The following is a 21,981-nucleotide window of genomic DNA, read 5'->3' on the forward strand; positions in this document are numbered from 1 at the left end:
ATTATCATAACAATCCACACACTTAGCTTTAATGTAATTAATTTTTCAAATACATGCAACTTTATTAAAATTTTTTTGATTGGCAATTTAACAAGGAAAATAACAGCTTGAAAACTACAATTATTAAAATTTCAATTGCATTTTTTCACATCCAACTGTTAGTATGCCCAGGTTTTTATTGCAGAACCATAGTTTAATATTCTCACCAAGTTATAATAAAAGTTCAAAATCCTTCATCAAATAATCACCTTAAAAGTAGTCAAACTTAATGAAGATATTTTTTTTCACATGTAATAAAAAAATTTATATTAAATATCCTCCACCCCAAAAAAGGCAAGTTCTACCCACTGCCATCAAGACATAGCTGCTTACCAAGAGAAAATACCATTATAGAGAAAGAAATGTGGCATGATAATTGCATCAACAGAGCCTAACAAGCCCCCTAAAGTAAGTTCAGATAACTATGTTTTACAACATTTGATTAAAGGTGATTATAAAACTTAAAGAAAATGACTATTAATAAACATCCTCAAAAGGTGTGTTCTACTTCCAACTTACCAGACAGTTTTTACTCATGCAGAGAAGAAACCCACTTATCGAGGAAATAACAAATAAACTTTAGTAACTCTTTAAAATTTTCAACCTTTATAAAATCTTCTCAATCAATTCAAAAATTAAATATCACACCTCTCTGTGCACTTGGTTTGGGCTACTCCATCTTAAACCATTTGGTTTACAATAGTTTGGCAACCAAGGAAGCTTCAGCTGCCTGGATAACTCTTCTGCAATTGCTCGATTTAAAAGATCAGATTTTCCTAAAAAGATAACATAAGACTTAATATTACCAATTGGAACTTAATCTTCATCATAAAATTCTAAGCTTATTAAAACAAATATAAATGTGAATTATTAAAAAAGAAAAGAGCTTATAAATACTTTCAAGTATGTTGTTACTGTTTTTAAAAGTGTCATGAAATTGATAAACCAGAAATATACTCTTACACATTTATGTATACACTTAACTTTATGTTACTCAGTTTTCACTTTAATATCTTACCACTTGAGAGATTAAACCTTGAGATACACAGGTAAGTTTTATTTTCAGTGCTATAATTTGCATGAACAGGAAACTAAAGAATAAATAAAATTAAACAATACTATATTAATATAACATATAGATAACATGAACTTTTGATCTTTCGAGGCTACCCTTGCCCATTCACCCAAGTTTAAACCCAACCATTTAGGAAATCACAAATTCTTCTCTTTACTCTAAGTGCAACTCATTCCACGTCATTCATCCTGAGCCTAATCTGTCTTTCCAACATCTCATCCTATTGTATTCAATACAATACAAAGGTACAATACAAAGAAATCAAAGGCTTCTACCCTACTAAGACCCAAGATGATCTCAAACTTCAATAAGATCATATCTTCTTTCCTTTTTTAAAAATAAAATAAGCGATCTTACTCTATAGATATCTAACAGCCCTTCTATCACTGAAATGATCCTACAAACCATCCTCTGAAGTCTTCATAATAAGTCAATACAAATTTTTTTTTAGATTGGAACTAAACTGTACATGATTTTCCAAGTGAGGCCTAATTAATGATCTGCATAGAGATAATTACTTTTTTCTTCTTTACTTGTAATCAATGTCTATAAATACACCCTACATTTCTATTAGCTTCATCACTAACAACATAGCATTGCTTCAAAAACTTTAACTTATCAACCACTACACCAAGATCCTTTCTTTCATTCCATTACTGAGTTGGTTTCCATCTTTATTACAAGTTTAACTTAAGCATGATAACCCAACTGAATTACTTTGCACTTAGTAAAATAAAGGTCATTTATCAAATACACTATATTTATCCAACTTCACAACTGGCCAACTAATTCTGTAATACCAATTAACTAACAAATTTCATAAATTAATCTAATGCAATAAAATATTAATAGTGTGTGTATGACTGCATAATTTTCATTTGTTGCAATGATAAAAATCTTGTAACTGATATGTTTCAAAATAAATGTATTTTGATAGACAATAATCCAGGAGTTATATAGAAATGACTTTACCCAAAGTATCATAACTGTTTATCATGTACAAGTACTACAGTTTTGTTAGTCCTCCTTCACTTTTAATAACAAATTACCCCATAAACATATAAGGGACTACTCACACCTGGCACAATTATATTTTTAAATTTTTACTACTAGTACATGGAGTACTTTACAATTTCTGGTCATCTCTGAATGCCAAACTAAAGTAATCATTACTAGGAGGGAAAATTTATAAAATATAAGGCCAGTGTATTTAAAGTAGTTAAAATGGTTAAGAGACCCATCTAGAATACTCATGTTTGAGGCTAGGTACTTAAAGTTCTGAATGAATCTAATGATTTTCCAGGGATTTTCAACGAGTGTAGGTTAAAACTACAGGGTGTTCAGAAAGTCACTGTGCACTTACATATTTATTAACAGACGTTTCAATATAGAATACAGGAGGTAAACATGAATGACAATTATAAACAATGTTGAAAGTGACCCTTGTTGACATCAACACAGGCCTGGATCCTTCTTATTTTGTTTCTAAACACTGCTATCAGTTGCTGGCTTGAAATAGACTGAACAAAATATGATTACAAAACTGCACAGTGACTTTCCGAATACCCTGTAATTTACTACATGTGATTACCATCAAACACCTACATTACACAAACAAACCAACCGACTTAATTAGTAAGAGATATCTGACCCAGAGATCCTTTCAAAACCTGGGTATTGAGAGATGCCAAATATTAAACTTGAACAGGGTGATGGTACTGATACTTTAAGTTTTATAATGAAATTGACATACAGAACCTTAACATTCAAACATTGCTGTATGACAGATGATAAATTCTTTCCCTAAATACTTTTTCTTTGAAATGCACAGCACTGTTTACACCCATACATACCTTCTTTGAACCTATCTCCATGGGTTATGTTATCACATTTGTCGACTTGCATTCAAAATTTTATAAAATTACCATTTTATTAATTTATGTAAATAAGTTTGGTATCAAACTGTCGATTTTAATTCAGATTTTAGTAATATGTTATTCTATTTCTGGATTCATAGCTAAGCATTTAAAAACCATTTAAACATCAATTTTTCATGTGTCACATGGTACCTTGACTGCAACACTGGTTCTGATTAGATCAGTGATGCACAAACTTTTTGAGTCAGGGACCACAAACAGACTTCTCGTAACCTTTGGGGGCCACAAAAAAGTGAAGATTAAAAAAAAAAATCCCACAATTGTTTCACACAAGATGGACATCACATTTAAGAACACCCAAATAACGATTGCATTAAAGAGTTTGCACATTATTCTAAGAAATGTTATGATACGCCAACTGTCACAAAGTCAGTGCGATGGATGGTGCCGCATGTCATCTATGTGTTTAGAAATGTCCGACTTTATGTTTGACGTTGAAAGACGCAAGACTGCTTTCAGATGATCATCAATCAGCTGATTCTGAGTGTTGTTTTTGTTCAGTTTATATGTGAGAAAGCCTGTTCACAGCAGTACGTGCTGCCAAACATGCTGGTGTGGACAAGTGCTCTGTCAGTGCGTTTTGTAGAAGTCAAGCAAACTATTTTCTCGGTAAATAGCACGCAGTTCATCAGATGTCTGGAAATCAGTAAGTTCAAACTGATATTCTGCTGACAAGTCATCCACTGACAAACTGAATGGATCAGCAAAATGTTTCATCAACAATCTGCATTGGTGAAAGTCACAAAATTGTGAGTTGAAGGATTGAATCAAGCAAGGTATCTAGCTTCCCAACATAAACTTGTGTGTCAATGTCCTGATTTTTCTGTAGCTGTGACTGAAAAGTGGGAAAGTGCATGAAGTTGCCTGATGCTACTTGCTGTCGGAACAACTGCAACTTTGTCCTGAAAGCTGAGATGTGATTTGCAAGCTGAAAGACAAGCTGATTTTTGCCTTGCAACTTCAAATTCAGATGATTCAAGTGTTGTGTCATGTCAACCAGAAAGGTCAAATCAGCTTGCCATGCTGGATCAGTCATGGAAATTACTTGTGTCTTTGTTCTTGCTTCTGTGGAATTCTATCACCTCATCAATCAACTCCCAGAATCTTCTGAGCATCTTCCCTCGACTCAGCCAGCATACTTCACAGTGATACGCAAGGTCACCATAGTCTGAATCAATTTCTTCAAGGAGACTTCGAAACTGACGGTGATTGAGCCCTCGTGATTTGATGAAATTAATGGTTTTCATCACCAATGCCATCAGTGCCTGAAAACCAAGTTCTTTACAGCACAGGTTCTGTTGGTGAATAATACAGTGCAACTTCACCAACTGTCTGTTCTGCTTTCTTCGATGCTTCATCAACAGTGCTACCAGCCTACTACTTTCTCTGGTCACGGCTGGTGCTCCATCAGTTGTCACACTTACCAGTTTCATGAAATCCAATGAAACACTACTACACAGTCATACTGTCTCCTCGAATAGAGCACACCTAGTTGTCTGACCCTTCCTGGAACCCATGCCGATTAGTTCCTCTGTGATATCAAACGATGACGACACACCACAAACAAAAACTAGTAGCTGTGTGGTTGAACTGATGTCAGTCGACTTGTCTGCTGCCAAAGAGAAGTAGACAAAGTTGGCTGCTTTATTTGTAAGCTGCCTTGTCATGTCTGCTGAGAGGTGTGAAATTCTTCGATGAACTGTCATACGACTCAAAGCCACTGTCTGTTGCTTGCGAACTGCTTCTGCACACAACTTTTCTGATGCAGTAATCATACATTCTTGACAAAATCACCATCAGTGAACAGATGGCCAGATTTTGCTATCATCAAGGAAATATCGTAACTGCTGCACCTAAATCTGCTGACTGCTTTGAGAAAATGTTCTGCTGGTGATTCAATTCGAGCTCTTCCTTCATCACCGACAACGTTGTGGAAATCTTTACACTTCGACTCATAATGACACTTTATATTGGATACCTTCGCCACTGCTACTGTCGAATGACACAGCAGACAAATCATGCTCTTCTGTTGTTGACCAAAACAGTATTGCGCAGTCCATTCATCATGAAACTGCCAGTTTTTGTCGTCAACTTTTCTTTTACGATTAGCTGCCATTTTTGTAATGAAATAATATCAAAATAGGGCTCGTAAGTAAATTTCAAAGAACAATTGTAACACGTGAGATTTTGTAATTAAGGAAATATTACATCATTGAGCCAATGATTAAATGCCTATGCATTAACGAGATTTGCTAATAAATATGGAACCATCCAGTATCTAATCTAATGCATATTCTTCTATAGCGCTTAATCTTCGCACAAGCACGAACTCTCTGTGTTTGACTTTCCCGTTGGACTTTGCGGGCCACTCGGCTACTTGTCGAGGGCCGGACTTTGTGCACCACTGGATTAGATGTTTATGATGACAAAATACTAACTCTATTATTTTGTACAAATTGGGGACTCAAATTGCTGATAACAAAATGTTAAATATAAAATAATAGCCTCTTATATTTTCTATTCATTGAAATATCACTCACGTAATGAATCAAACACAGTGTTCCCACTCACCTCTTTCAATTTATGGAAACAGTCCCCTATATACATATACTTAGAATGTTCCCTGAGTTGCTTCCTCAGCCATTTTGAAGAGTTAGGATATTATCTTGTTCTATTAAAACAATATTCCAAGGAGGTTGTGTCTTTGGACTCCTTGAAATTTTATATTTTTTAGACTGAAATAGAGTTTAGTTACTAACCTTGATAAATTATAAAGGGGTTATATGACACTGATATAGTAATTTATGATTTTTTGGGTTATTCAATCATATATACATAATTTAAACAAAATTATTTTGTTTCATATCCCCCATGTGCAAAATTTTAAAAGGCTTAGCAACCTATGTCATTCAGCAACTGAGTAGGAAGGTCACAATTGGAAGAAATAATTGGTTGTTTTGTTCTTTTTTTTTACTATTATGTTTTAAGAAAAACAAGTTTAAGAATTTATCTGTAAACAATAATAATGTATTATAGCTGAAATATTACTATGTTTTACAAAATACAAGTCAACTAAAATATAGTCAAGACATAATTTGTAAAGATTAGTTTTACATTCTTGAATACTGTAACGAGAGTACACTTGTGCTATGTCATTGCAACTTCAGTAATGTTAGCCAGGTACAGTTTGTAAAGGCAGAAAGAAGTGGTAGGGATGATTTGAAACAATACAAGTTGTCAATTATGGTTCCTTTTCAATGAATAAATTTAAAATTAAATTGAAATCTTGTTGTTTTTTTTTTCTTGTGATCTTGTAACCATGATCCTAACGATGTATTAGATATGATAGTGAACTTTAGGAAAAGTATTTTGTAGGTTTGGTTTATTATTAATCAACATTAAACTTTTAACTTCAATTCTGTTAATTATGCTACTTTTATACTTACCTGATTAAAGTTTTATCATTCCTTTTTGACTGATATACATCAGTTAGATCTTATTTTAATAATTGTTTTAAACTGTTTACACATGTCATTTTGTTAACTTGTTTTTGAACTTTTCCTCAAATGATAATAACTTTGTTATTTCATAAATAGTATAAAAGAAAATGGGTTAACTGTCACAGTTATCTCCTTTAATTAACCAATATTGAAAATTACAAACATGCACAGGTGTAACAGATTAAACAGTTTTATAGCATTATACTTGTGAGTGTTTTACACAGATTAGGCATACATGAAATGTGAAAAATTAAACAAATTATAAAACACAAAATAATATGCATAGTATATACAGTTTAAAGACCCCTTCAGTAACAGATCTGATACTTATAACTTGTTTTGAACTGTAGAAATAACTCATGACTTCCCAACAAGTGTCAGCTTCATTTATATAAAAGTATCAACATCCAAAGTTAAACTCATGTAAGGCCCAAAGATCATTAAAAATTCACAAAACAGTTTTGGCAATAAAGATGCATAAAACTAAATTACTTACAGTAGTTATATGAAGAAAAAAGTTGTAAAGAACACAAACAACTAATTTACCTAAAGGCTCATCTGTAACCTTTTCTGCTTCTTTGGGTAACTTTTCAATTAAAAAAATAAAGATTTTTCGCAGCTCAGAATCATTTGAGTAAAGAAATGTCTGATAACCAATCTCTCCTTTGTAACCCAACTCCTAAGAAAGAAAGATACTTAGATTAGAACTTGACAGATATAGTTGCATACATACACTCTACACGTACGACTACCTAGCCTTCAAATTTTTAATCTTTCATGAAATATCTTGTATTGGTACAATAAAAAGGTATATTCTTCTGTTGACAATAGAAATGTTATCAAACAACTTTCAGTTTTGGTTTTCCTTTATGATATATGTAACAAGTCACTAAAATTTGGTGCTGCTTACATAGTGGGAATATGACACTTTTCCAATTGAAGGACTGGTTGCTCATTAGTTCAGCCACACCCACCACAAAGATGCACCACACAGTATATTGCAGGTTATTAAATGATGAATAAAATCTACTTGTTAATTAATAACAAACTGAATGTCTGTCATATGATGGGAAATAATGATTAATTTTTTTTCTGAAAACTGTGTCTAAATAAATATTTTATGAACATGTTTTATAAAAAATAATTATAATTTAGTAACAATATATGTATGGAAAATGACTGTCCATCCTATATTAGTATTTCACAAACATTTTTTATGTATATCTGATCATCTCCTTTAAGTATTGTTTGATTAGCATTTGACTGTGTATTTTTAAGTTATGTTCAAAAGTTCTATAAATAAATTATAAACTGAAAAATGCAAAAACTGATTCTCAAGGATATATTCGTATTTAGTCAATTGTATGACCCTGAAAATTATTAATTGTGAAGGTACAGGCAGCAAATTTTATGATGAAATTTTGGGTCTTTATCTGGACTATCTTTCTGGTTTTAGCTTTATTAGCCTGCTAACCTGAAGAAGGAATGTTTAATATGAGAATTTCAAAATAGAAATGTGCTTCAGGTAAACCATGGGGGTTATTATAGAGTTATAGCTAAGGGTTCTGATTCGACAAAATTTGTTTACGTTGCATCAGTCTCCTCTGCAAACAAGCAAACATAATGGGGAATTTCAGCCAGTGATTATGATTTTATGCACCAGAAATACCAATTGTGAAGTGTGTGTAAACTAGATTTAATTACTCATCACAATATCCACCAACCTACCCTCAAATCTAATTATATTTCCAAAGTAGTACATCATCTCTTTTTCACATGTGGCCAGAAGAATGTAAAAAAGACAAACTAGTTTGTCACAGCAGAAAGTCTCATGATTTTATGCAAATTGTACGTTGATCAGCATGACAAATAGACAGCTTTCCATCTTTATATAGAAGATTTGTGTGCGTTTACTAAATACTTAAAAGAATATGTTGAAGGAGTTCTAAAGAAGGGAAGTCGCATATATGAGAGGTGTCTGAAAAGTTGTAACCTGACCTATAAAGAGAGACACTGGTTCAAGATTTATTTTTCAAAATAATTTTCTCCTGTGTCTATACATTTGTGGCATTGGTGAACTTGGGTGTTATTTGGCAACATTTTTGGAACCCACCTAGCACTAATGTCATCCATGCTCAATCTGTTACTCAAAATACTTGCTACAGTATTTTTACTAATTTCCACTTCCTCTGCTAACTTCCTGAGGGTAATTCTTCAATCAAATATAACCAAATAATGAACTAAAAGTGGTGTGCTGAGTTTAAGAACAGTAGACAATCTAACCTTGGATCCTTCTTACACGATTGTCTACTGTTCTTGAACTCAGCAAACCACTTTTTCACTGTTGAATGTGCAAGAACACCCTTTTCTAATACTGCTTCCATACCCTGGATTTCTTATGGTTTTATTTTCTATTTTACAAAATATTTCATCACAGCACAAAGTTTGATCTTCTTCATGACATGTAACACTGTTCACTTCTTTCTTGAAAAATCTATAACACACAATACAAGCTCTCTAAGTTACATGTTGCTTATTCAATGAAAGGTTCACACTCAATATTTATCACAAAAAATCATACATTAGAATTTTGTTTTCAGATTGGGCCACATGTGTTTTGACAAACCCTTGCATACAGATGACATCTCTGTGACAGTGAGTCACCACATCTTTTGAAACCTCTGAAAGCAAGGACTGAAACACGAGTTTGATTTTGAAGCATGATTCACACAACATTGTGTAATTATAAATATTAACTGTGCATCCTCTGTTCAACAACATCAGAAATTATGGCAGTGTTAATTGGCATAATTTCAAAATATAGGCTTATATTTTCAAGAAGTTGAGAAAAGAGCAGAGTTTTCATTATTATACAAATTAGAAGCAAATTAGGATGTCTGATGAGAGTTAAAATGTTGAAGCTTCTAATAAAACTGAATTTTAAGCATTTTCTGGACAGCTAAGTCTAGCTTCTGGAGCTACATGTTAAGTGTGTCAGGACAGCAAAATCTTGTCTTTAAATATTAAAAAACTTGTTTAAAAATTAGTTCACATGGTTTGTTTCTACATTTCTGATACATGTAATAAGATATAAGAAGAGAAATATTACTAAAAACTGTATGTGCAAGATCATCTTTAAATAAATATTAGCTATGAAGATATTATTTGTGTAAATTCAGTGGCTGCACTGCAAAAAACTAGCCAGGTCTGGATGTATATTTTACTGGGTGAAATTCTGAGCTCTGGAATATTTTGACAGCACTGTAAGAATGCAACTTCCATGGACTAAATGCTACAAGCACAATTTTTTTTTAAAATAAACACCAAAACATCCTTGACACCATCAAGAAAGTGTCCTTACATCATTATACCGAGGAAAAAAAGGCATCAGTGTTGTTGTACACCCTGTTCAGACACAAAAGTTCCCTTGAAAAATTCAAAACAAAAAGGGTTGTGACCAGCTCATAAAGAAAGGCATAATAAAAAACCAAGTAAATTACTGAGTTGATAATTAAAACTTCACCTTAATGGTATATTAGCATACATGCAGCAAAGGATTAAACACAAGTTTCAAATTTGTAAGCAACAGTAGTGACAAGAATAAAAAAAGAACCATTTGTTCAGGTAGCCATAAAAGTCCAAGTCTTTTAGTTGCTAATATAGCATTTAATATTACAGGTAACATTATCTTTAAATTTAAATCTAAATGCACAAAATCAAGTTAATATAAGTTTAGTCAATTTCTTATGCACATTTAGTCAAAATGCCTTAATGATTATGATAATAATGACAAAATCTGTTAAAAAGATGGGGTGGAAAGTTTTAATTTTAAACATTCATCAAAGCCATATAAAAGCATTATAGTTTATCTCATGATTATTCAATTATTCTATAAGAAAAGGTTGAGACATTTTAATGTTTGTTTGTTAAAAAGAAAAGGCTCAATAGTAACCTAACTGAAAGTTTAAAAATTATCAAATACAGTAATTGATTTGTGAACAAACTGTCTTCTCACATTGCAAAGACTGAAAACTTATGGAATCATGGCTTGATTTTGCCATTATTTTCTCTGTTCTCTGTTTGTTGATAGAAAACTGGAAGTTAAAACATTCTTGTTGAATCAAAAGATCTATTAAAATTCCAAAATTTGAAACAGGCTTATACAGTAGAATAAGTGTAACAAAATGCAGGAAACAAGTCAAACTACTAGAGTGATATGTCCAGAGTATGCTAACTCATATCAATTTCTTCTTGCATGAAAATAGGACCATGTTGTGTAAAAGTAGTGATACTTGTACATTAAGAGTATACTGTCAATAACTAAACTGAAGCCTCTGTACTTATGTAAAGTACTCTACATGTACTTTATACATTTTTTTTATATAAACAATAAGTGTTTAGTTACAAATCTTGTTTAACAACAGGTAACTGCACAAGTTAATTAAATAACATAATCAGTGGTTCAAAATTACACAAAAAACACAAAGCTTCAAATCTTAAGTTTATATAATTAACTTAAGAGAAGCAAAAATAAAAATTATTGAATTGTTGTATGCTATATTTTTCAACACTAACTTGCTTATTTGTATAGAGTGCATGATCAAGAGATTTTGCAATGTATCTGGAAACAAAGATATAGGTATAAAACATGAATAGACAGCTCAGGAATAGTGACTGAGTATTCAGTTATAGTTATTACATTTGTTTCATTATTCAGTTACTTGGCGAGTTGCATGTATGATTATTTAACAAAGCTAGTTATTTAAGTCAGGTTTATGTGTTGCAATTTATACTGAAACATTGTAATTTAGGTTAGTCTTACATTCAATTGTGGAGTTAGTGTTAAAATATTGTGCAATTAAGCCTACAACTTACAAGTGAACACAGCTACAGAAACATCAGAGCAAATATCTGCCCATCTGTCATGCTCTGTAGCTCCAAAATGGTCAACCAGAGACAAAAAAAAAATATCAAAATGCTCCTTTTCATGAGTATATCACAGGGAAATTGTTAATTTTTTGCAACTCTTAAAATTTCTTATCAACATCAACACAGATCTATCAGTATTCATGTGTGCTGAATAGTTAATCTAAAAAAAACAAAAAAAAACTTACTGATGACAAATTTTTGTGAAGGAATTTCATGAAAACAATGCCCAGAGAAATTTCTTTGGTTATACATTTGTTGTTGTTCAGTATGTACATATTTGTATCACGTTAATATTATATACATGAATGATTTCATTGTATAATGCTGAATAAATTGAATTGAGTATCTTCCCACTGACACTTTTTACAGAACTGACAACTGTAAAAAAAGCACTCACTTTGGCAGCAGTCTTTTCTGGTACTCAGTGAAATGTTAAGAAATGGTAGCATCTAGCAGGAAAAATCCATTTAGCTGATTAGCACATTTGAGTGCTTTATTGTGCTGAATGTACCAATTGCATCAAAACCCAAACAATTATGCCAAAAAAGCATTGTAGTCAATCATTTTTGCTTAAAAACAAAAGTAATGCAATTTTCCTTACTAACACATGGAATGACAAATTACAGTTGTAAATAGAGTAATAAAGAATCATTTTACATATACACTCTGATTCAAGTCATTGGATTCACTGTACAACTTTTACTTATCACAAATTTAAGTAAATTTGGTACTGAATTATTTCAAAAGGCATTTACTACTAAGAAATAAACTAATTTGTTACTGTTACATTAATTAAACTTGCATCACTTTAACCATGTAATCTAAAAGAACTACTGAATGATAGAACATTGTATAATACTGTACTGAGTTTTTCAAATAAAATGTTTATCCTGCTCTTTTAACCCTTTCGACATGGTTGGTGACTGCAGTCGACTTGAAAGCTCAGCGCAGCAGGCGACCTTCATCGACAAGATGTAAACAACATACCCTAATGGCTAATTATCATGATCACACAGGCATTTAGACCCACTTGAGGCTAGAACTACGTGTATTCATTGTATACTTGGGATTCCCAGCAGGTATATAAACTGGAGGTCATGCGATTTCTTTGTTTTCTAGCTTGTGTAGATCATACTCTTCTTTGTTTTAGAAAATGCCTTTCTTGCACATTCTGTTTATACTTGTGACGTTGTTACAATGCTGAAAGGAAAAGATAATACCACTAAATAAGTAATTGATATTATTTGTAACGATGAAGAGAGTGACAAAGAGTTTGAGCCAGATGATAATGAAAGCTTACTTGTAATGGACGAGAGTGATAATGAAGACATTCGTGGCCTGGAATCTGCCCTTGCTTTAGGTAAGCACATGGTGTAGTTAGGGTCATATAACAGTGCATAAACTGACTGACCAAGGCTAGTTCTCTACGTTTTCATATACTGTCGACAGGAAAATATATAAATATAACATGGAATGTTGGAAAAGTGCTATATCTCTATGTACAAGAGTTTTTTTTGTTTTATTTTGTAGATGCCCCTAGCACTTCCAATGGTGGTCCTCATGGACGATCAAGGAGCGCATATTCGGAGGTCTAGAGGTACAAGAAGTCAGAGGAGAGGTAGAGCAGCTAGTATAGCACAGCCCCAAGCTCCCCCTGAAAGTGATAATGAACCTGAAAACCAAAACCAGGATCCAAATTTTCCATAGCAATATTACAGTGACACTGATAACTTTGAATCTGATTGGTTGCCAGATTTTTAGCACTCGCACTGGAGTCCTGATTGATACAGCAAATTTCACTCCATATAAGTATTTCAAACTTTTCTTTCCTGATGAAGCATTTGAGCTGATTTCTAATGAAACAAAGAAATATGCTTTGCAGTATTTTGACTGCACCATTGAATTGCCATCTTACTCCCGTTTTATGAAATGAATTGAAACCGATGTCAATGAACTCAAAGCATATATTGCACTACAAATAAGCAATGGGGTTGTGCCAGAAACATGAACTGGAAAATTACTGGGGCTCCTTTTGGCTAACTCATGTGCCATTTACAGAGGTAATGCCATGAGATCGTTATGAAATTCTGACATCATTTCTGCATTTTGCTAACAATGAGCATGATTGGCCAAACAGTGGAGATCCAAATTATGATCCAATGTGGAAAATATGGGATCTGATGAATCTCTGTGGATCAAAATACCTTGCAGTATATGCCCCACAACGTGAGCTGTCCATTGATGAAAATATCATCAAATTCAAAAGAAGAGTTCATCTCAAACAGTATTTACCATCAAAACTCACAAGATGGGGCATCATACAATTTGCATTGTGTGAAAGCAAATCTGGATATGCTTTGAAATTTATTACATATTGTGTAAAAAATACCATAGTGCCTGTGGTTGGATACTCAGTCATAGAGACTATATATTTGAATCTACTGGAAGAGTTTTGGAATAAGGGCCATATAGTCTTCACAGACAACTTTTATTCTTCACCATTATTCAAACACTTTGAGATGAATGGAACAGCGGCTTGTGGCACAGTTAAGGCTGGACAGAAACATGTCATCAGATATCCACCCTACAAGATTGCATCTTCACAAAGGAGATCTGTTGGTATTTATGCGTGGTGGTAATATGGTAACATGTGCTTGGCATGACACTAAATGTGTACATTTTTTTTTTTTTTAAATCGACCATTTCCACAAATGGCACCACAGATAAACGAATTTAATCCAGAGGAGAGCCTGGTGGATACAGAAATGTGAGAAAACCATTGATTGCTGAAACATACAACAAACACATGGGTGGAGTAAACATCATGGACCAGAAGCTGGGAACCTTTATGTATCCACATAAAAGTACCAAGTGGTATTTTACCATTTACCATCGGCTAAGAGAAGTAGCTCTTGTTAATGGATATATAATATATTGTGTAGATTGCAAGAGCAACGGTGAAAACCCAGTATCTCCAAGATTATTCAGAGAGCAGATAATTCAAAATTTGCTGGAGGGATATGTCAGCAAAGCCTAACAAAAAAGAAAACCAAGTACTGATAAAGGTCAGCACTTAGTGGAAAGACATAGTATTGGACAATATGAGGGCAAAAAACACAAACCTGATTGTACTGTTTATAGCGATATAAACACAGCTGGATGGAAAAGAAAGCAGACTAATTATTTCTGCAAACAGTGCAATCTCCCCATGTGCTTTTTACCATGCAATGAGATATATCATAACCACAAAGATTATCGATGGGCTGCTGCACAAATTATATACAATTTATAATAAATTATTGTACTTCTTCATTGTGTATCAGGGTGTCTTCCTTTATTCCTGCTATTCTTATGTATTGAATTTAACATATATAGTACTGGGTAAAATCACTGAATATTTCAGGGACTTTTGTTGAGTTATTGCCAAGATATCATGCTTTTAGTACTAATGCCATGATTAATTGAAGTATCAAACATATATATTCAGCGCCATGCCAAACATTAAAAGTTGTTATTCAGTGCGGAAAGGGTTAATCACACAAATTTCTTAATAATTAAGAATCAACAACTTACAGTACAGGCCTCTGCTAAAGCTGATGCTAAACGATATTTTGCAGCCATACTGGGTGGGACATGACTAGGCAGATTTTTATCTGGAAGAATTTGCTGAAGGCATCTAACCACACCTTCTACAACCAATTCAGTGGTGAAGTCATGAAGTCTTCTAACTTCATCATCCACGTCACTTGCAGGAGAAAGGAAAATAAATATAAATGACATTCAAGTCAACAATAGAAAAATCTTGACTGCATATCATTGATATTAATTAAATTTGCATTTACTTTTCTAATGCAGTATCATTTCATTAAGACAGTTTACCAAAAATATTACAAGTTTGAAATTACAACTGCTAATGTCTATAGAAAATTCACATTAAAAATGAAGTCAGTAAGCCCAAAAAAGGTATGTATAAATAATAAGTGTCTTAATTCTGTAGAAGACACAATATAATACTTCTTTAAAACATATTGTTAACTTTCTCCCATGGTTAGTTAAGTTCAGTAAAGAAGTCTTAAGGAAATATATTTCTAATATTTAAAAGAAAATCCCAATTTATGGCTTAATCTGCTCTAAGTATTTGATGAATTCCATTCAATTGATAATAACCCTGCTATTTCCATTGCCTTAGCTACAGAATTACTAGCAAGGTTTACAAGAGTTCCATAAACATTTTAAAATATTGTTCTTAACTAATTACATAGTTGTGACTTTACTTGCTACAAAGTCATACAAGTATGGCAGAACTTAATAGTAGGGATCATGACGAAATAAGGTAGCAGCCATAAACATTGCAATTCAAAATCATCATTAAAATGTCTGAATACACTGCACAATAATTTTTTTGAATGGTTTTACTTCCTGAAACATTTTTGCTGATTGTGACAGGTAGCTGATGGGTATGCACAAATATAGTTTTGGTTTTGCTTCATCACGTACGAACTCTGAGAAATAGACAGTTAACTGTTTACCCGCAATAACGTATTTAATTGTGTTTATGTTTCTAATACACTGTTAAAGTTCAACATAATTAAAAGTGTTTTGCTCCTGATTTTTGTTTGTATTCAATGTCCGGTGCATTACGTTGCAGTGTCCAAGAGTAGCCAGCAAGCAGTGACAGATTCCAGTTGCCCTGACATCATTTTTACATTGTAGCAATGTCCTGGTGAAACCTTTCACCATATTCGCCACTGACAGCACCGAGATTTGTGGGGAAGAACTCCAAATGTGAGTGGAGGAAATGAATCTTGAGTGACATGTTGCACTTCATTGTTTTCTTTGCTTTGAGAAGTTTGTATACCAGCTGAATGTAATGTGGGGCTCTGTTATTGCCAAGAAAATTGTCAACAACGTCTTTGAAGGCTTTCCAGAAAATCTTTCTGGTCCAACTAACAGATCTTGGAACTGCTTGTCACTCATAACATGTCTGATCTGAGGGCCAACAAAAATTCCCTTTTTGATCTTGGCCTCAGTTATTCTTGGGAACATCTGTCTTGAATAACGAAAACCTTCGCCTTCTTTGTTCATTGCTTTCACAAAATTCTTCATAAGTCCCAATTTTATGTGAAGAGTAGGGAAAGAAATCTTTGCCGGGTTGACAAGCGGTTCATGCGCCACATTTTACTGTCCTGGAACTAACTTTTTACGGAGTGGCCAGCTCTGTTTGGAATAATGTGACTCTTTGGCACGACTGTCCCATTCACAGATGAAACAACAGTACTTTGTATATCCGAGGTGCAGTCCCAGTAACAGACCAACGACTTTCAGAACTCCACAGATAGTCCAGTTGTTCTTGCTGTACTGGCTGTGCCTCAGCAACATTTCCATGTTCTTGTAGGTTTCTTTCATGTGTGCTGCATAACCAGCAGATACTGAAGGGTGAACGTTGTCATTGTGTAACAGAATAGATTTGAGGCTTAACATTGATGAATCAATAAAAAGACACTACTCTTGCGGTACATTGTCACAACCCAAAGCAGAGAACAATCCTTCGATGTCAACAAAGAAACAGAGACTGTCAACTTGTGCAAAGAATTTGGTTATATCGTCTTGGCGGCTTTGAAAAACAGAAATTTTCATACCTGGTAACAGCAAACACCATTTCTGCAGTCTTGAACCCAGCAATTTGGCTTTTGCTTTTAACAGACCCAAATTATTTAATTCTCACTGTGTTATGAGATGTGGATCACCTGAAAAGCACAGTTGAAAATCCAGATCACTGTCACTGCCAGTTCCCTGCATTGAGGTTTCATCTGGTTCGTCTAAGGTCCATTCCTCTGGCAAAGACTGTCGTCATATAGCACGGGTTTCATCGCTGAAGGCAGATTAGGGTATTCAATTGACTTCTAGTTTTTGGCAGAGAAACCAGACACATTAGTCAAAGAGAAGTAGCAGTCCGTCACATGGTCTTTCTGTTCTCGCCATATCATTGGGATAGCAAATTGTATCGTCTTTCAAGTGTCTCTGAGCCAAGCTCTCAGACAGACAGCACATGTCGCACAACAAATGTGAGATGCCCATTCCTAGTCTTGATCACCAATTTTACAGCCGAAGTACAGATAACATGCTTTCTTCACAAGAGCAGTCACTGAATGTTTCTGATGAACAAGCGTATACTCGCCATAAATATAGCAGGATGTATCGCGGCTGTTACGACATTGACAAGACATATTGACCAACACCAATTGTCCTGTAAAACGTCTAACATCTAACTTACTTGTTACAGTGCTACTGACGCAATGCTATATTCTGAAACAATACGTACACACTATAAGTTTTATATTAATCCAATGAGCAGCATTGGTGTATGCAAATGACTTTTATAGCCTGCTGAGACAGTGTCAAGCTGGCTCCAGCCTGCACACTTCCAAAGAACAGCTTCCAACCTGGCTGATTTCATGCCTGGACATGCCCAGGCTGTACAAAACATTGTTAATAGGTCTCTTACAGAAATGAAAATTTTTGGACACAAATATAAGAACAAACATGACAAAACTGAAGATTTCGATAAAATTGTACGTGATGGGCAAATTTGGATGTGATTTTCGTGATCAGCAGCCAAAAATCTATAAGGAACACCCAACAGTATACAAGCAAAATTTTGTTGTGCAGTGATACCAACAACATCTAATAGGCTGTGAGTAACAGGCTTTACAAAATATATAATGGTTAAGTTCAATTTTGACTCCCTTCATATATTCTCCATAATAGTGTTTACATAGAAATTTTGGTTGAGAATGGCCCAGTAGGTCCACTGGAGTTAGGATGGAAACAAACATATTTTGTCTTTATATGTTCATAGATAAAACAGGTGATGTACTACTTTGGGCATATAATTAGATTTGAAGATAGGTTAGTAGAGGTCCTGTGGAATAATAAATTAAATTGGGTATACACAAACCTTATGCTTGGTGTTGGTTGTGCACAAAAATATAGCTTGTAAAGGAAACAAACAAATAATATAAACATTTTTTAAATTTCATAAAGAGAAGTAGCAATTGATGTATGTGTAAACTAACTAGTTATCGTAATGCAGAATGTTTCAATGATACAAAAGTCATGAAACAAGAAGGTCAAAACCAAGTAACTTAAAATCCAAAAACATTTATCCATTCATTAGCTCAGACTAATGTAATTACAATAATCTCTTGAAGTAAGAATAAAATATTTTGCAAGCAAAATGAACAATTTTATGTAACTTTCTTTTGAAGTTTCGGTTGAACAGACAAAAAGATAACTTTAGTTAACATGATATAATATGTGAATCCCATCAGTGGTTAACAGTACACAAACTAGTAATTCAAAGTTTAAGTAATGCACTTATGATTATAACTTGGATAACTTTAATATACATGGAAACTCATTTAAAAGTACGACTGAAGAAAAACTCTTGGCACAGTAAAATTTAAGTCAGTTCAATCATCAACCATGTCAGACTCTCTCACCACACTTTCCACTTACACACTGATTATTATACAGGATTTATGTTTAAATAGATAATTATCTATTCATAAAAATCACAAGTCAAGCCTCAAAAGGAATACTTTGTATAACTATGGTCTCCTTAACAAGGAAAGGATACTGACTTATTAGAGAAAGTTCAAATGTATGTTACTTAAATGATTCTTGGGATAGAAAGAGTATCTTATGGGATCAGTTAATATCCCCTATCTTTCCTTGGGATTGGTTGGTTGTTTAGTATTTATTGGTGCAAAGCAACTAGGCTATCTGTGCCAAACAACTGGTAAAAAATTAAAAATAAAAGTAAAAATATTAAAATATGTAACAAAGAAGCATATTAAAATGAAACAAAGTATAATTTATGAATTAAAAACTTAAAGTTAAAAGGCCATGGACCTAAAAAATTTAAAAACACAACTGAAGTGGACAGTGTTTTCTCTTGGAAAAAGGGAAGAGATGACCTTATTAAAGATTAAAATATCATTGGAAGCTCAACCTGATATTTTATTGTAGTATTATGAAGGCAACAGAAAGACAGAAAATAAGTTTAAGAATTGAAAAATAATGGTTACATGCAAGTTAAATAAGTTTCATTTTACTTATAGTATGACTGGCTTATAAAATAAGTTAATGCTGACAGCAGTGGAGGCTGACACTTTTGAAAAATTAAAGGGGAAGTCAATATTTTCAGGAAGATAAAAATGTATCTCAGTTTCTACTTTTCTCAAAGATGGAAGTGCAAGAACTGGACAGCTGTGAAGGACCAAATGGTTCATGTTATCCCTATGCTATACAATACTACACTATTTATTAGCTTATGGTATGAATTATCATCATAATAGTACAAGTGACACCTCTCAAGAGTTCAAATGGACACTTAATCATCTCCTGAAGACAAGGAGTGAACTTAATTTATACTTTTATTTGGTGGACTTTGTGAGGGTACTGATGAAGGATTGTCCATATGTTATGTTAACTGGAAAATTTAATGTATAGGTTAGAAAACAATTACCATATAACATATAATAACAGGCATGCATCTGTTCTGTCCTTGAACATTGTTATTTATACTTGTGTTGCCTTTCCTTTTATTTCACTCTAATAATTCATTAATTTCAAACTTGGAAGCAAAGGAAACAGACTTTAGGCAACAAAGAAATGAGTCCCTTCACACATGTACACTATATTTAAACAGTAATTTTCTCTACTACTCCATTCTTACTGTATGCAGCAAACTGACATCTACCTATTGGAAAATGGCCTCTAAACTATGATATGTAAAAAAATGTGCCCATTCATTTTCTTTTTCTAGCTTTTTACATTTTTGCAGAAAAATGGATTTTAGTTTTCAGTTGGTAAAAATGGATTTATAATAAAGTTATTGTAACATATTAAAGTAAACAAACGATTTCAAGAACAAAGTCTGATTTTTTAGGAAAAATATACTGGGAAAATTTATTATATAACTGTTGTTTCATTTCAAACTTACACACTAATGTTTAATTTGTTTTGTTTTTCAACTATAACCTTTAATTAGAAAAGAGGCCAGAAAACATGGAAGGTAAAGCCAATTGCTAGTCAAAAAGTTTCACCAATTTCATCTATCTAAATATATTCTAAATATCATGAATATTTCATCTATACAAGTTACCAGTTAGTAACTACTTGCAATACTGTGTACAGTTTTGGTCTCATTATCTATGACATCAGATTTATTGCAAAATTTCCAAAGATGACAACGAAGATGATTTTGGAGATAGCAAAGTTAAAATCTCTTAAATTTTTGTCATTAAGAAAAGAAGGGTAGGAGTTAATTTTAATGAAGTTTACAAAATTATCTGTGGGATGAACAGAATAAAGTTTCTGATTTCATTGTGCTGTATCTTGTAGATAATTGGAGGAGACAACACAAGTTTAAGATATGGAAAAAAACGTGCTAGGTTCCACTTAAAAACAGTCTTTTGTTTCTAACAGGGCGATTCAATTATGGACTCAGTTGCCACCTGCAGTAGAGGTGGCTAACACTTTACAGGTGTTTAAGCCATGAATCAATAATTTCCTCAATAAATAAAAAGATAGGTTCGAAATGTTTTTATGCTTCATATAACACTTAATAATAATGGTTTAACTTCAATATTCCTACATTATAATTTGCACAGTCTCTATCACTTTCAGTGACAGTTCGCAGCACACAGTTTTACATAACTTAATTTTAATTAAGCTAGTAAGACTAAGAACCTAAAGCAAACTATATTATTTACAAAATGCAATAAAGAACTGTTAAAAATATCCCATTATTACTAATAATTATGTCAAAAGATTGATAATACTCAATTTATTTTACCATCCTAGTTCTTTTAGCGTATGGGTAATAATATGATCAACTTCCTCCATGTTACATAAAATATAAATTAATTTGAAGTTTATTAGTGAAACTAAATAACTAATCTCAACGGATTTTACATAAAGCCCAATAACCCATCACATGACAACCAATTCCTAATTGTTCGCTTTTAGAGTGGTTTCTTCAACTATATTATACAGTGGAACAACTAGGACAACTCCAACACTTATAAATCGAACAAGAAAAATCTCCCTACCCCCATATAAAAAGGGAATTATAGAGGGCTATATATTATTAAAATTTTATAATACTCAAAAACTAATTATACCTGTGTTTTTGTGTCGTTTTTTTTTCGACCAGCACTTTAATTTTTGTTTCTTGTGGTTCACTATCAATAAACTCACAAATAACAGTATGTCTAATTAAACCAGTTATTGTCCCTAATAAAAGGTTTAGTTAGATAAACTATTAAAGTAAATTACAAATTGACCAGTAGTTTGAAAAAATAAATTATCTTTTTATTTTTTACAATAAATCGTTTTAATACATAGTTATATTAGGTGCCTTGTTTGGCTATAACATTCTTCTTTATCAGAATTTTAGTTAGAATATTGACCGAGTAAAGTTAATCAACATCAT

At 32.9% G+C, this 21,981-nt stretch overlaps 1 protein-coding gene across 2 annotated transcripts in view; it reads right to left on the reverse strand.

Annotated features, from left to right (window-relative positions):
* Positions 1 to 21,607, reverse strand: part of LOC143255482 (coiled-coil domain-containing protein 22 homolog) — a 47,841-nt gene extending 26,234 nt beyond the window's left edge. Inside the window, exons 1-4 of one of the 2 annotated variants that reach the window (XM_076511213.1) lie at positions 21,343 to 21,607; positions 15,054 to 15,225; positions 7,098 to 7,230; positions 688 to 815 (exon numbers count right to left, since the gene is read on the reverse strand). In XM_076511213.1, coding sequence (XP_076367328.1) covers positions 688 to 815; positions 7,098 to 7,230; positions 15,054 to 15,225; positions 21,343 to 21,392 — 483 coding nt within the window. In that variant the 5' untranslated portion in view covers positions 21,393 to 21,607. The remainder of the gene's footprint in view (positions 1 to 687; positions 816 to 7,097; positions 7,231 to 15,053; positions 15,226 to 21,342) is intronic. The other variant, XM_076511223.1, reaches the window with a different exon arrangement.
* Between the last annotated feature and the right edge of the window lie 374 nt (positions 21,608 to 21,981).

The sequence above is a fragment of the Tachypleus tridentatus genome, chromosome 1 (genome assembly GCF_004210375.1).
Source record: "Tachypleus tridentatus isolate NWPU-2018 chromosome 1, ASM421037v1, whole genome shotgun sequence".
NCBI lineage: Eukaryota > Metazoa > Arthropoda > Merostomata > Xiphosura > Limulidae > Tachypleus > Tachypleus tridentatus.